The sequence below is a fragment of the Haliotis rufescens genome, unplaced genomic scaffold (genome assembly GCF_023055435.1).
Source record: "Haliotis rufescens isolate VD_foot unplaced genomic scaffold, xgHalRufe1.0.p SCAF_10, whole genome shotgun sequence".
NCBI classification, from domain to species: Eukaryota; Metazoa; Mollusca; class Gastropoda; order Lepetellida; family Haliotidae; genus Haliotis; species Haliotis rufescens.
Window position 1 is genome coordinate 5,229,358 of NW_025963780.1, and position 15,725 is coordinate 5,245,082.

Genomic DNA, 15,725 nt, shown 5'->3' on the forward strand with positions numbered 1-15,725 from the left:
TGACACGAAACCGTGACAAGCAAATAATGAGAACTAAGGGAGACAACTCTGCACAGCGAGACCACTCCCCACCCCCACGCCCCCATCCCCCAGCGCTCATTAGGGGTATAACGTACGTTTGAGAGCAGGTGACGTGACAGAGTTATTGATTTGCCACCGGTGAGTCACTAGTGTAGGATGTGGAGACTGCGGCTGTGTGTGGTACCAGCAGAACGACATAAAGCATGGCGAAGGCGTCATTCTGCCCCTTGATGCAGCCGTTTCTCCATGCGCAGATGATGTAGACAATGCATTTGATGACATCATGTTGGCAATAATTATACCTCCACTCATGGTAGCTAGCTCAATAAAACGTAATGATACGTGCAGAAATAACCTTTGACCTGAACGCATTGAGGAGAGTCGATAATGTATTTCTGCGTTCGGATCACTTGTCACGAAAAGCGTGTTCTATATAGGGCGCGGATGAGAAGAGAGTGTACTTTAATGATATTTGAGTTTTGAGTATTTTTCTTCTTTTTCTTTCCTGTCTTCCTATTTAAAACGGCCTTACAAATGAGGGGACCGCCTCCGTGGTGTAATGGATGGAGCGTCTGTCCGGAGAATCGAAGGTCGGTGGTCTGATCCCCTGGCCTCGACATACCAAAATACGTTAAAACATGGCACTGCTTGCTACCCTGCCTGGGTATTGGCATTATATTTCAAGAACTGGTCGGCTCCCAGTCGATATTCTGGTTTAATGTTAAGATTCGCATGGTATCTCAGTGGTCTGTCACAATAATCACGGTAATTATTAGCCTGTACAAACAAACAAACAAACAAACAAACAAACAAACAAACACGAACATGTATGTCGCTATGTCTGTGAAAACATCTTAAGCGGGACATTAAACACCATTTCTTCTCACCTCGCCGGCAAAATAACACCAATTACATTTTGTTTTAATCGTAGCTGGTCGTGGTTTGTTGGAGGAAGCTAAAACATAAGGTTTATGTCTTTCGTGGTAACAGCAGGAACATCATCATCAGGCACGTCGCTACCTGAGTGAAATAATCTTGAACATCACCTTAAACCACATTTCACTTCACCTCACCTACAAACAGCGCCCACCGGGAGAGCAAAAGGTCCGGGGTTCGTCATACCAAAAGACGTTAAAAGATGGTACTTGTTGTTACCCTGTCTGGCGCTCGGCATTAAGGAGCTCAAACAAGGACTGGTCGGCTCGGAGTCAGTATACTGTGTCTGAGTGGGGTATTCACGTTAAACTGCGGCATGGTATCTCAGTGAGCTAGCACTATAAATCGGCATCAGTCCGGACTAGTACAAGCAGCCACACACACGCATGCATCCACGTCGCTATATAAGTGCAATAATTTTTGACGCGACGTTAAACCCAATTTCACCTCAACTCACCTTAAACAAAACAACAACGCGACCTTGGAGTGAGTGAATACGGTTTTATGCCTCTTTTAGCACTATCAGCAACATCAGGGCGAGAGACACCTCAAATGGGCCAATGTGTAGCATCAGAACCCTTTCCATAACCGTTAGAAATCTCTACTAACAGCAGAGTATATTGTACGAAGGCGACTATATGAGCATGTGTTTATGAATCACTATCAAATACTGGTGATACCAGGTGTTCGCGAAAAGGTGAGCGTATTCCGCCCACCACTGTCACCTGCACAAACACACGCAAAGGAAAGTCATCTGAACAAAGACAGGTCAAAATAGGAAATTCCATCGAACATATTCTTTATCACGGAAGCGTCAAATTCGGAAATATCCTTCACATGCCAAGCCCACGTGTTGGGAGCACACACGTCCGTAAGACTCCGCACGGAACAGAAGTAATTAACATCGGTATTGATTTTTTTGCATGGAGAAGGGACACCTGCTGTCTAAAGAGCATGATCGCTTTTTTACGATAATGGAACATGGGTAGAGACAGCAAACAACTTATATCAGCGGATAGAGGATATTTCACGCGTCGAGTAGCTATGCCACTTGTCAACATATGTCCTTCCCCCCGTCACTCGATGAGAGAAACATGATATTTCACAGACGGAATATCATATCTATTTGATATTTATTGTGTTGTGGTCTTCCGGAAAATTAAATTATTTCATTATAAATGTAAAACGTTGAAACGCAAATTTTCCTTAACGAACACACAGGGACGTTTCACCACCAGTATTTGCGACTTAAAAGGTAGTTCCGTGTGTGCAAAATCTCGAGAAATATAAACAAGAAATATATTTAGGGTCACGAAACTTCTTTGTCATATTTAGATATGGTTATATACAAAATTCAACTTCAACAAAAAATATTCTTGATATCTACGAGACCGCTTTTGGAAGCGAAAGAATACACGCTAGTCAAGTAACAAAAATGGCGCTTTGCTAAACGAACAGTCTCGATTGAGCAAATAAAGAAAGTTACAGTTTGTATTACAGCGAATCATTTTCAACGGCAAAGACCGATATGTGGAACGAATGTTAACAGGAAGTCAACAGTTAGTGTACGGGTTAGACACTTACGATAAAGAGAGACAATTTGCAGGAAGATAACTCTTGGAAATAGTTCCGTCAAAGTGGCAATAGTTCTGTCAAAGTGTTATGTTCACTGCAGTGAAAATATCACTTTTCTCAACTTCAGAAATCTCTTTCACACTGACGTATATAATAAAAGTGAGTGAGTGAGTTTGGTTTACCGCCGCTCAGAACAGTATTCCAGTAATATCACGGCGTGTCAGCTTGATGTGGGAGGAAAGCCCGAAGTGATCAAGTCTTAGATGTTTACCACTTCGGTGAAACCCGCGTGCACGGGTATGGTGCTGACCGTCCTTCAAACATAATCGAACCCACGATCGCAGATTTCAGGCGTGCCGAAGGGACGCAACTCAGCGAATTGCGGCGCCTTAGACAACTGGGCCGACTGTGGCCATAGTTTTTACCATAGATTTAAAATATTCTAGCTGAGAAACCACCAAGCTGGATGCATTATGTAAAATGTATTGAAAAGATCACAATCTCAACGAAATCAACATTTAAAATGACAGTCATACAGCATCGGATATTGGCATTACAGGTGCCCGTATAGAGGTGGGATTGCAAAAACAAGCTTTGTTTGTCAGTGGTGTTCTCTTCAGCCCACAAATCCCCCCATAAAACACCATTACACCCCCTCCACCATACAGCATGACATCCAGAACGCAACATGCCGCCGTTCGTTCTCCCTTTCGGCGGTGAACACGCAGTCTTCAATCAGCTCTGGCTTTTATCAGTAAAGACGACCCTCTGCCAGTCACGACGCTGCTAATCTCACTCTCTGAGGAAGATGTTGCGCTGTCAATAATTGTCCTCTGTAAGGCTTGTAAGCCCTAATTCCTTGAGCCCAGAGTCACCTGGCCATTGTCTGTCGACTAACCATATGCCCTTAGGCATTCGTCGCTGAAGACGTTACTGTCAGGAATTGATTCCGGAGATGCAATTTACGCAAGTACAGGCCTTCATTGGGCGTAGTTACCCTAGGTGTCTGGTCTTGGTCTGGTGTCTGCCATGGCTGTCCGTCACGTTGCATCAGGTTACAGTAACACGGGAGCAACCAAAAGTTCAAGCTGTGTGGGAATGGGTGGCTCCTCTCTGTATCATACCCACGACCAGGGCCACCCCGAAAGACAGGCATCTGTCCACCAGAACTGTCCAAACCGGCTAAAATCATTTGGGTTGAAGTCACGAAGGAATCATCAGACGTCCCTTGTTAACTGCTCATCTTCAGAGGCTTCGATTAGCTTGGTGTATGGCTCGATGTCATTGAAATCTGAGGACGTGGTGACGGATCCATTGGTCTGGTGAAAGCAGATTCTTGCTGCACGTCACAGATAGGCGAGTGCAGGTTTGGAGACCCAGAAACACTGCGTATACCCCTAGGATCACTGTACCAACATTAGCGCATGGTGGAGGCTCCGTCATGGTGTGGGGAGCAATATCTCATTACTGTAAACTGGACATGGTAACAGTACGAGGCAATCTCAACGGTGATCGTTACATCCAGAGCCCCGTTCCTCAAAGCGATCTTAGCGCTACAATGACCGTAAGCCTATGTTATGGGGTATGAGACTTACGATCATCTAAGTGCTAAGATCGGTTTGTGGAACGGGGCCCTGGACATCGTCAATCATATTGTCACATTTTGACAATCATGCACTTGCCACTCGATCTGTGTTTATGGCCGACAACGCTAGGCCCCAGCGTCCTCGTACTGTGACTGCATTTCTGCAAGGACAAGCTACTGACACTTTGCCTTGGCCCGCTATGAGTCCATGTTAAAACCACTGGAACATGTTTGGGACGTTCTTGGACGTCGGCTGCAGGCAATGGATCCACCAGTACAGAAGGTGGCGCAGCTGTAGAGGCTGCATTGCATCAGGAGTGTCATTGCACCAGGAGTGTCATTGCACCAGAAGCGTCATTGCATCAGGAGTGTCATTGCATCAGGAGTGTCATTGCATCAGGAGTGTCATTGCACCAGGAGCGTCATTGCATCAGGAGTGTCATTGCACCAGGAGCGTCATTGCATCAGGAGTGTCATTGCACCAGGCGTGTCATTGCACCAGGAATGTCATCGCATCAGGAGTGTCATCGCATCAGGAGTGTCATTGCATCAGGAGTGTCATTGCACCAGGAGTGTCATCGCATCAGGAGAGTCATTGCATCAGGAGTGTCATTGCACCAGGAGTGTCATTGCATCAGGAGTGTCAGCTGTTACTTCTTGATCGTATCAGAAGACTCAATGGAGGAGTGAGGAGGTAGAATCTGTCATCCATTCACAGGTCGGTTTACACTCTCTACTGATTTTCAGGATTGTGATCATCTTTTGTAAGATAACAATGAACGGTTTTGGACAGTAATGGACGTTCATACCTGCTCATGGAACTTTCCAGATTCTTAGTTTTCGTGGTTTATCAATTTTGCTCAATTACAGCACTATCACAACTGTGTTATAAATGCTATTAATTATTGAACATTTGCATCATTCTCTGTGTTTTCATTAGTCAAGCGTCTCATCTTACACAAGATATTTAATTCTCAACCATAGCTCAGGCTTGACGCGAATGATGCCTTGTTTGACAGATATGGTCGCAAAACCAGCTTAATTAATTTTAGGTGTATTTGATAATCCGATGCACGTGTAAATAAACAAACAGAAATCAGATTTTTTGGTACATAATATATTTATCAACAATTCAGTATGTCGTGTTAAAGTGAAAATGACCAACAAATCACATATCTAGGCAGGGGCAATGTCCACGTGCAGCTCACGCGCTCCAAGTATGCTCAGCACTGCTGTCCTTCCCGCCCACACTCAGACCGCGGCCTCGCACAGTGGATGACGGCCATTTACCATCCTTGATGAGGATGTATTATCGGCTGCAGGAAACGTAAGCCAGAGATTAATGACACAGAGATAGTTTTTAGTGTCATTTGGAAAAAGAGATAATTTATTCTTGTCATTTGGACAAATGTTACGGACTCAAATTAGATTTCATAGCTTCAAACAACATGACATTGTGTTATTTAACTCTGACGGGTACACGAGTACCGATTGACAAGAGGCCGAAGTCAAGGACTCACAATTTCTCTTCTCTAAAGTTTTTTGCAGACTTGAAATAGAAAAGGTTTAGTGCCTGGACTTTGATGCTGCTAAGAAAAAAAGGTAAAATGTCGATTATGGCATATTACTGTTGAATCACTGGATTGTCTCGTCCAGACTCCATTATTCACAGACCGCTGTCCTATAACTGGGATATTGCAGAGGACGTTAAACGAAAACATACAAAAACAAATGATTCTTCGCACACATGAACGCTGCTCTTAGGTCGGGGATTGTTTTAGTTTTTGTGAGCCGAATACTGTCCGGTCCAGATAAAATGTGAAAATGGGGTTTAACGTCGGATTCAAGATTATTGATGTGATGTTTGTTGTTTAACGCCGCACTCAGCAACATTCCAGCTATATGACGGGGGTCTGTAAATAATCGAGTCTGGGCCAGACAATCCAGTGATTGACACCACGAGCATCCGTCTACGCCATTGGGATACGATGACATGCATCAACGACGTCATCGTGCCTGACCACCCGATCCCGTTAGTCGCCTTTTACGACAAGCATGGGTTGCTGAAGATCTATTGTAACCCGGATCTTCATGGGTAAAACTATGACATCGAAACACACATAATAAAATAATAATTTCTATTGATGGTATGGTAAGTTATATAACAATAATTTCCTGTGAGCCTTTAACAAAGGTTTATTTAGCGTTCATTGAACACTACTCTGTCTACTGCAAGACTCCCTTTATGTGAGTATTCTGTGACTCTGTGTGTGTGTGTGTGTGCGTGCGTGCGTGCGTGCGTGCGTGCGTGCTTGCGTGCGTGCGTGCGTGGCTGCCTGTATTGGCCGGATAAATGCCGGTTGTTATAATTCTCGCCCATTGAGATACCTTGCCGCAGTTTATCATGGACACGTATTACTGTCGTCGAGCCGACAGATCCTTGTTTCATCGAGCGTCAGGCAGGGTAACAACAAGTACCATGTTTTAACGTCTTTCGGTATGACGCCGTCGGTGATCGAACCCACAGGCCTCTTCGGGTAGACAGACGCCGCCCCCAGATCACCGAGGCGGTCGTTTGAACATTAGAACACGAGAGACGGGGTAGCCTCGATGTAAGCGGAGTCTCGTCACGTTCAAGACGCGAGTTCAACCCTTAAATGGATACAAAACCAACTTAAGACAAAACGTTATGGCTGAAATAACACTAAAGCGTACACCAAAATACTCGCTCACTGACTTACTCACGGCAAAAGTGACATTGGCTCCCGTTGTAGACGTTGAGTGAGTGAGTATGGTTTTACGCCGCTTTTAGCAATATTCCAGCAATATCACGGGCTTCACACATTGTACCCATGTCGGCAATCGAAGCCGGGTCTTCGGCGTGACGAGCGAACGCTTTTACCACTAGGCTACCCGACCGCCCCTTGTAGACGTTGAGCTCAACAACGGCTGGGGGCTGGGGGCTGGGGGCCGGGGGCTGGGGTACTGACACACCAATGATTATAATTAGGGCCAATCTGGGTTCGAATCCCCGTACAGAGAGGAACGTCCAGTGACTACATAGCACTTCTACACATACAACTCGGTTCAGCATCGGTTATATCAAGAAACTACGTGAACGTGATCTTATATTGTCGATGATGTCGTTATAAAACGTCGTTCTTAAACCCCAGTCATACGTAAACTCGTCCACTGATAAGATTCAGTGCGTGGAACATACCTATATTTGTAACTTGTGAGATCTACATCTATACTGTGTTAATTGTGGTCGACATTCATCGACCTTTTTTTATCGACCTGGCGTATTTCGCTGAAGCAGTAGATGGAATTAGAACCATTAGTCATTGACGGATGTCAATCTTGGTCACAGACATCGTGACTTGAGAAGCCTGTCCCTCCCCCTCGTCATCTCCATTCCTACCCTACACACCTCTTTCGAAACCCCAGACCACCATGTAAACATGTTTATAGTCATATACGCACGCAATGTTTCCCAGGTGAAGAATGTATTATATGCTCGCCATCCTTCACAACAACAGACTATTGATTTATTTTTAATTTGCCTATCACTCGATAATCAGCATGTTTTTTGTGAACTTAGGAATAGTCTGAAATAATATGACACAGTGAGGCCTAAGAGCAGTGTATGCGACGTTAAAACAAATTTCACCTTATCTCACTATTATCATCCACGGTCTACGTCACGTGATCTTTCCTCCCAGCTAACTCATTCTTTACTTGGGGGCATTGGTGGCCAAATCGTCTGAGGTACCACAATTTCCTGTTCCACATCCCTTGGGCACGCCAGAAACCTATGATCATAGGTTCGAATCCCAGTTCGACCTGATTATGTTTCTAAGTTTGTCAGCACAATACCCGTGCTCGTGGTTTTCCGAAAGTGGTAAACGACCTGTATTATTTCGGCCTTTCCTCCAATATTACACTTACATGACGTAATAAAACCGAAATACAGCGTTAAACCAAACCCACTCTCTCACACACGACCCGTGAAGATTCCGGGGTAGAATAGGTCTTCAGCAACCTATGCTTGCCGTAAAAGGCGACTATGCTTGTCGTAAAAGGCGACTAACGGGATCGGGTGGTCAGGCTCGCTGACTTGGTTGATGCATGTCATCGATCCCGATTGCGTGGATCGATGCTCATGATATTAATCACTGGATTGTCTGGTCCAGACTCGATTATTTACAGACCGCCGTCATATAGCTGGAATATTGCTGAGTGCGGCGTTAAACAACCAACCAACCAACCACTCACACGCTCTCGTTAGTCCGGACACGACCCGGGTTAGAAGAGGTCTTCAGCAGCTTATGCTTGCCGCAAGAGGCGACAATGCTTGCCGTAAGAGGCGACTAACGGATAGGGTGGTCAGGCTCGCTGACTTGGTTGATGCATGTAGATCGATGCTCATGATGTCAATCACTGGATTGTCTGGTCAAGACTCGATTATTTACAAACCGCCGTCATACAGCTGGAATATTGCTGAGTGAAGTTTTAAACAACAAACAAACAAACAAACAACTAATCAGGACAATAGCGTATCTGTCAAATCGTCCAGATGAACAAACGTACGGATTAACGACTCACTTTGTCTGTAAGCGTTCCAGTAGAAATAGGTCGGTAGGTCATGCTCCAGATGAATAGGGTCGGGATTAACAAAGTTTCACTGTATATAAAATCCTTTTCACATTTCCAACGCATCGTTGCGACAATGTCTGGCGCTCATTTCGTGTGTCCCCGGCTGTGCTATCTTTGGAATATTGCTAAAAGCGGCGTAAAACCATACTCACCCCAACCCATAAAGCAGGTGTACATTTCAGCACGAAATAGAGAATAGGGTTTCTGCATATTCATTTTAGTAAAATCTATGAGGAATTATCCTTGTATATCAATCATTTGTTTACCTGTCTCAACAACATTAACGTGAGGACTGTTTTGACGTGAGTTCCCATTAAGATATTACCTGTGCTTCCGCGGCACTGCATTAAGGCATTATCATTACGAAATGATGAAGCCATCAGACAGATGCTATTACAACCCGCCCTCTTCAATTATATAGTATTCCAAAACTCGTTAACTTAATAACGGTATGAATTAAAGATATAGTCCTGTTTAGTAATATACAGTATTCGAGATGAAATGTAAAGCGATGGGGATGTAGAGGCCGCAGAGGAGAAGGAGAGGGGGTTAGCGAGGGACGGGAGAGAGTTGCAAGATCCCAGACATATGTTGTGGCACACTCGCACTATAATCGATAAGATGATCCGGGTCACACCTCAGTGATTATTGTCGGGTATCGACCGCATAAACCGCCACCCCGAGCTGTCAATGTATCTCCGTGGGTTGGGTTGGCATAATTAGCCCAGGGTCATCTGAACAATTGATGCAGGCTGTATGACAATGTGCGTAGGTCTTACCCAGCTGTTCCCGCCTCCATAATCTTCGAAATTAGACCCCCTCACTGCATTCTCTTAACGAGGCCTAAACGACTTGCACCCGACGCTAGCTCTTATTAGAAAACGCATCAATTTTTAATGGTATGAATGAGTGTAATCTGTATAAGGTTTCATTCCCTACCGACAGATGGCGCTCAGTCATATGTTGACATAAACGTGCTTGAGCTGCTGTCCGAGATGAAATCCTGATGATATTTTTGACCAGTGTCCAGTAACGTCGCCTACAGTGACCTAATACCTGAAGCAAAGCTGGGGCGGAAATGTATTGGTGAATGCCATGTTCTTAATGCTGAATATTGATCGATCCGCCTCGTACAGCGTTCTGATTAGCGGAGGCTGCACTTGCGGCGTTGCCATGGAGATGATGTCATCGTCTGCATTATGTTTATTGATTATTCCAGCGAGAAGACAAAGCTGATGAATGATGGTGGCACTGCTTGAGTGTATCTAGGCCGCCATTTTCAGACCAGTCGCTGTGAACGTCGGAATTACCACTTGTTCGAGTGGAGGGAGACTCGGGAGGGATATCGTACCGTCCCTCTACACAGAGTGAGCCACCCAAAACGAGTCGGAACCTCCATCTTTACAGTGTCCCGATTCTGTCGCGTTCGTGATCAGGAATTACATTAACGATGGGAACGGTGTTGTCGTTTTCTCCCCGACCCCGGAAACCTCTGTACGAAGACATTAACCTCAACAACTTTAACTATGAGGTTCTTCACAACGTCAAGAACCAAGCCAAGGATAAGGAGAAAGAAAAGGAGAAGAACCTAAAACGTCACTCCATCTTCCTCAGTGCGCTCAGCTGGAAGAAGTTTACTGTGAACAGCAAGAAGAAGGAAAAGGGTCTTATCAAACTCTCCAACACAACGTTCCTTGCCAGTAAGTTTGACAATAACTGTAACATTGAGAATGTTAATATCAACAAAAACATCCAAAAATCCATATCTTGCTATAACCTCAAAACCGGAATCGATGAAAGTCAATCTCAGCATTCTAACCTTGTTAAGAAGGTAGAAAAATGTCTCAGTCCCAAGCGGACGGTGATTCAAGCCTCCACATCAGAACTGTTGAAATGTCTGGGGGAATATTTAAAGAAGAAGTGTAAAAAATTACGTCATTTTGAGGCAAGTGATGTAATTATGTGGCTCCGAAGCGTTGACAGATCTCTCCTCCTTCAAGGGTGGCAGGATGTCGCCTTCATCAACCCGGCAAATGTTGTGTTTGTGTATTTGCTTATAAGAGATATGGTCACCAGTGATAGCGAGTCGGAACATGATCTACAGGCCACTGTTCTCACGTGTCTATATCTCTCCTACTCATACATGGGCAATGAGATCAGCTACCCTCTGAAACCATTCCTAGTGGAAGATGACAAAGACCGATTCTGGGACAGATCTCTTGTCATAGTAAACAGGCTGAGTCCCAGTATGCTACGGATTAACAGAGACCCAAGCTTCTTTACTGAGATTTTCACAGAACTTAAGTCCTACTCCCCCTGCATATGACAGACTGGATTCGACTGTAAACAAACAAGATCGATAAACTGATACGGACAGTGTGCCGACCTGGTCTGTGTGACATAGCCAGGTAAAGGCTTGGTTTGTCTTGGGGACATCTATGAACAACATGAATGTGATACAGACCACAAATGTGACTTTAGAGGAACATGTTTCCCTTTTTTGGAAGTACAACTGCCCCTGATTGCCTGAAGGCCTCATTTTCCAAAGATACATACCTGGTTATTACGTGAATCAACCTCTAGAACATTTCAATTATCAGCAACGCAGTTGTTCTTGTTTGTCTAGACTCTGACACGGGAACAGATCTTAATCACGATCTGATAACAACCAGCCAATCCAGTAATGATGCCGTGGGTTGGACCAGTGACAAGCGATGATGTAACCCTATTTTCTAGTCAGTTCCATTTTGAAGAACAAATCTGCCTGAAAAATGCTGATAATATTGGCTAACAAAATGGCGGACGTGTAGCAGACGATATAACATAGACGACGCTTCCAAAAGATATGCTGTGAATATATTTTATTATAATGTGTGTTTATCCCCAAATCCAAGACCGTGGCTTCTTCGAGATAACATGACGGTTCCGGAGCAGACGACAACTGGCTCGAAGTTCAAGACACAGGACATTTTCATATGGTGATAAGAACACGAAACGACAATGCTATCTCTGAGAATGTCCCGATAAAGGGGAGTACAGTATTTCCAGTGAAACAGATCCATGAAACATCTAAGCTGGGAACCATGTATTAGTTACCACATGCGTGCAGTCGTATGTTTAAAGTTGACGGGAAAATCAATATGCCAGTATACCGCTTGTGATGAATGAATAATATTTATACAAAACAGCAGAATTGTGTTACTTCATGGGTAGTCAATGTGCGATACTGCTATCAGATGTTCACGTCTCTTGGCGATTGACAGTAGACATAATAATGGAAGGACGTTGCATACCGTCGATAAATGATGACGTCTTGTTCCAAAGACGTTTCGGTGTTCGCCGAAACCATTCCAGCGTTGAGTGTTCTACAGTCGCCGAAATCAATAACGGCCGCGGGCGAGTCCTCGCCGTTCAATAGCACTCCCGTGTTGAGCATTCCGATAGATTTTTGCACTATGGCTGGTGTTGAAGGGTTACAAGATGTAATAATGTGTGCGAGATGGACGCCTTGGGACGTCTCACGGGAGTGAGAATTGAGACATTCCTACTGTTATCATTTAATAAGTTGATTTCATGTCTCTTTATATCGATCATGTTAATACCTTTTTAACTAACGTGGATCCTAAAGAACTCCACAAAGTATAATGTGATTGTTACTTTGTGTAATTGTTTACATCTGAATCCAATATTTACCTTATCCGGAACCTGTTAATGGATACTTATATGTGAAATTTGTATTAATTTGTTTTGAAAATGAAAACATGAAATACTAAGTTTATTTGTTATATGATACAACAAATTTCATTTCGTGCATGAAGTAAAAAATGAACTTGATAGCGAATTTTGTTTGGGTTGGGAGTGGGGTGGGATTTTCAACTCGACTCTTTCCCTTGCTAGTTGAACCTGTGATTGTCATACGTTTGTTTTATATTCAGAAAATCAAAGAAGGGTACCTCATGGCCATAATTATTTGTGAATAATTGTAATGACAATTTAAACATTGTCCCGTTTGCTTCGTGGATAATTCTGACGTTGTATGAGGACGTCGAGTGTCAAGGTCACACATGACGTCATAAACCCGCCTAACGTTTTGTGGCATATGTCGTTAGGTATGTCGTGTCTCTGTGACTTGAAGCCAAACATGTGTCCACTGTACCACCCAACAAGCAATGTACCAGTGGACGCGGTCTTCTCATTATCTTTCATACAATCCATTTATAGGCAGATGTCTGAATGTACCTCCATGTTTTCATTTCACTTGTGATGTATAGTTGATATTCTTAAAGGGGCATTGCTGGTTTAAAGCTATAATACATTAATCTTTGTCACATATTAACATAAACTATGTCGCATTGTTTTGGGTCGTATTGATGTACAGTGTTTTGTGACTTTGTCTCTTTCCTAACGTTTCCACCGAATATTCCAAAGACTAAAATATATTTAAATACATGTAACCAATCTATGATTTATATGTCATACCCACAGACCGGCCATTTGAAACAGATGTGACTTATTAGAAATATTCACAAAAACTTTAAAAAAAATTCATAATGTTCATTGGCTTGAAAATAAACGTGTTGTAGTTTAAAAAATGGCATGGCTGTTTTGAAGCAGTGTCGTCACAAAAACAGAATTCCTTACCCTCCTGATCTGATATTAAATGGGCGGTCCCTAATTATATAAACAATTTAATCAGAAATTAGAATTCGATTTTTTGTAATTATCTTGTTTTACCAGTAAAGATAAGATTTGAAAAACGCCAAGATTGGCAGAGATCATGTCATTACATAAGCTTACACTAAATCATTAGTGCCCCTTTGAATATGTACATTGTTGTTTATTTAGACAATCAGTCTGCGAGACAATGCCTCTTGTGACATTCAGACATCTGAAACATTTTCATGCCATGAAGGAGGAGAATTTGGGCGAGTGTGGGTCTGACTGTGCGCGTGTGAAGTACCCCCCTATAAAGACGCCATGCTCAACTTTTTACCAACCATTATATGTTCATTGTACGAATGTGTAAATGTAAATGAGAAATGTATCATGAATATTTTGAAATGCAGAGTTTCAGATCTACCTATGTTAAAAATATGTTTACTAATAAGAATGTAAAATTATTTAATTATATTTCTTCATGCGGTGGTGATGTTTTTGCTTCATAACTCTAATCCGAAAGTCTAAATCCATCTTTTTTCGTTTCGGAATCAAACAGCGTTTGACGATGATGGCATTTGGACTTTTTGACAACTTCCGTTTCAGGCAACGTGAAACGATCTTGTTTCTCTTCCTTTTACTCCACCAAAAATGGGTAGGTAGGTAGAATTTTCATTATACGTATATATTTATATTTCGTATTATGAAACAAAACGTAAGTAAGGAAAATGGCATCGTAATGGGACGCAAGCACACATTTTGTCACGTAGTTGTGAAATATTATGAAACAAGATTTAATCACTTTCATTTTTCCTCATTATATTTCAGAATTAGTCTTATTCTCAAAACATCAATTCATGACTTCATCTGATGACCATCAAAACTGATCTGATACTTGTGTCGTTATTGAAATTTGATTTAATGTTTTTGATTGAAATCGTCTATGTTAGGCATTAAACGATCGTGAATATTTCACCGCCGTCACGGCTGCGAGCAATGCACGTGCAGCTGTTACATGCTTTTGTCAAATTCAACTTGGTAATGCATTGTTTGGAAAAAGTTTGTCATATTTTGCATATTTTAACATATTCGTTCCTTTTAAAAAATATAATGTTTAGTTTTTAAGATACAGGGGAAATTTAACAATGTTAAAGATTAAGATGTCGTCAGTACACATTCACACATTAACATATCACAATGTGGATGAACCAGATAATCCTCAATAACAATGCCCACCGTACTTAATTTTCTGTCATTTACGAAATCAAAATAATTTTATAGACCATTTTACTTTATGTTTGTAATTGTTAATGCTTATTTTTTATAATCATTACAACAATGTAGGATGAGTCAAAATCATATTCTTACTGATGAATTTTAAAATCAGCGAGGACAGTTGGATTTGAATCTCAATGTAAATAAATACCTCAACGACAATATATATCAGTATATGTATATTCTCAGTTAAAATCGTACATTACGTACTTACATGATAGTGGAACCTCGTTCATACAACATATTTCGATTGATCAAACGTGTCTAGATTGACGTTAACAGATTTAAAAGTATACAATCATATCATTGAAATATTAATATCCATGAAATTCGCATGGAATAAATTTGGTTTAACAAGGTTCCACTTGTAGAGAAGACCAGATTAAGGAGATTCGGTTTCACAAAAGCCCGAAAAGCCGACGAATGTAAACATTAATATTTTGTGGCTTTGCTGGTAATGTGTAAGGCCTAATTTGTCTGGCCTTGAGATGTGAGTTGAGTGTCTCGTTATAGTCTCGTTAAAAGTCTGAGAGTTGAATGTTGCATGCGAGAAGAGAAATTGTGATATCTGGCGTGCAGCTCTCTTACATAGTGTACATTGTTCTTGGTTGAAAGTTGCTTTGCTGTTTACAGGAATATTTGTACGTTTTGTGTTTGTCCCCGTTGCAAGACAATAAACGATGAATTAATATACATATGTAGTGGTTGTTTATTCATCTCTTGGTGCCACATGGGGGGACTTAAACGCTGTAGCACGTGGTCTTGTGCACGGCACAAAGGTGTGTTTGTTTGGTTATTGTTTAACGGGGCGGTCAGGTAGCCGAGTGGTTAAAGCGTTCACGCCGAAGACCCGGGTTCGATTCCCGACATGGGTACAATGTGTGAAGCCAATTTCTGGTGTCCCCCGCCGTGATATTGCTGGAATATTGCTAAAAGCGGCGTAAAACCATACCCACTCACTATTGTTTAACGCCTCACTCAGCAATAGTCCAACACCAAAGTGAGCGAGCCTGACCACCCG

At 42.5% G+C, this 15,725-nt stretch overlaps 1 protein-coding gene across 1 annotated transcript; it reads left to right on the forward strand.

Moving 5' to 3' along the window:
- The first annotated feature begins 9,759 nt into the window (after positions 1 to 9,759).
- Positions 9,760 to 15,397, forward strand: LOC124148047 (cyclin-dependent kinase 5 activator 1-like). The gene has a single exon (XM_046518979.2). The coding sequence runs from the start codon at positions 10,224 to 10,226 to the stop codon at positions 11,097 to 11,099; it is 876 nt and encodes a 291-aa protein (XP_046374935.1). The 5' UTR covers positions 9,760 to 10,223; the 3' UTR covers positions 11,100 to 15,397.
- The last annotated feature ends 328 nt before the right edge of the window (positions 15,398 to 15,725 follow it).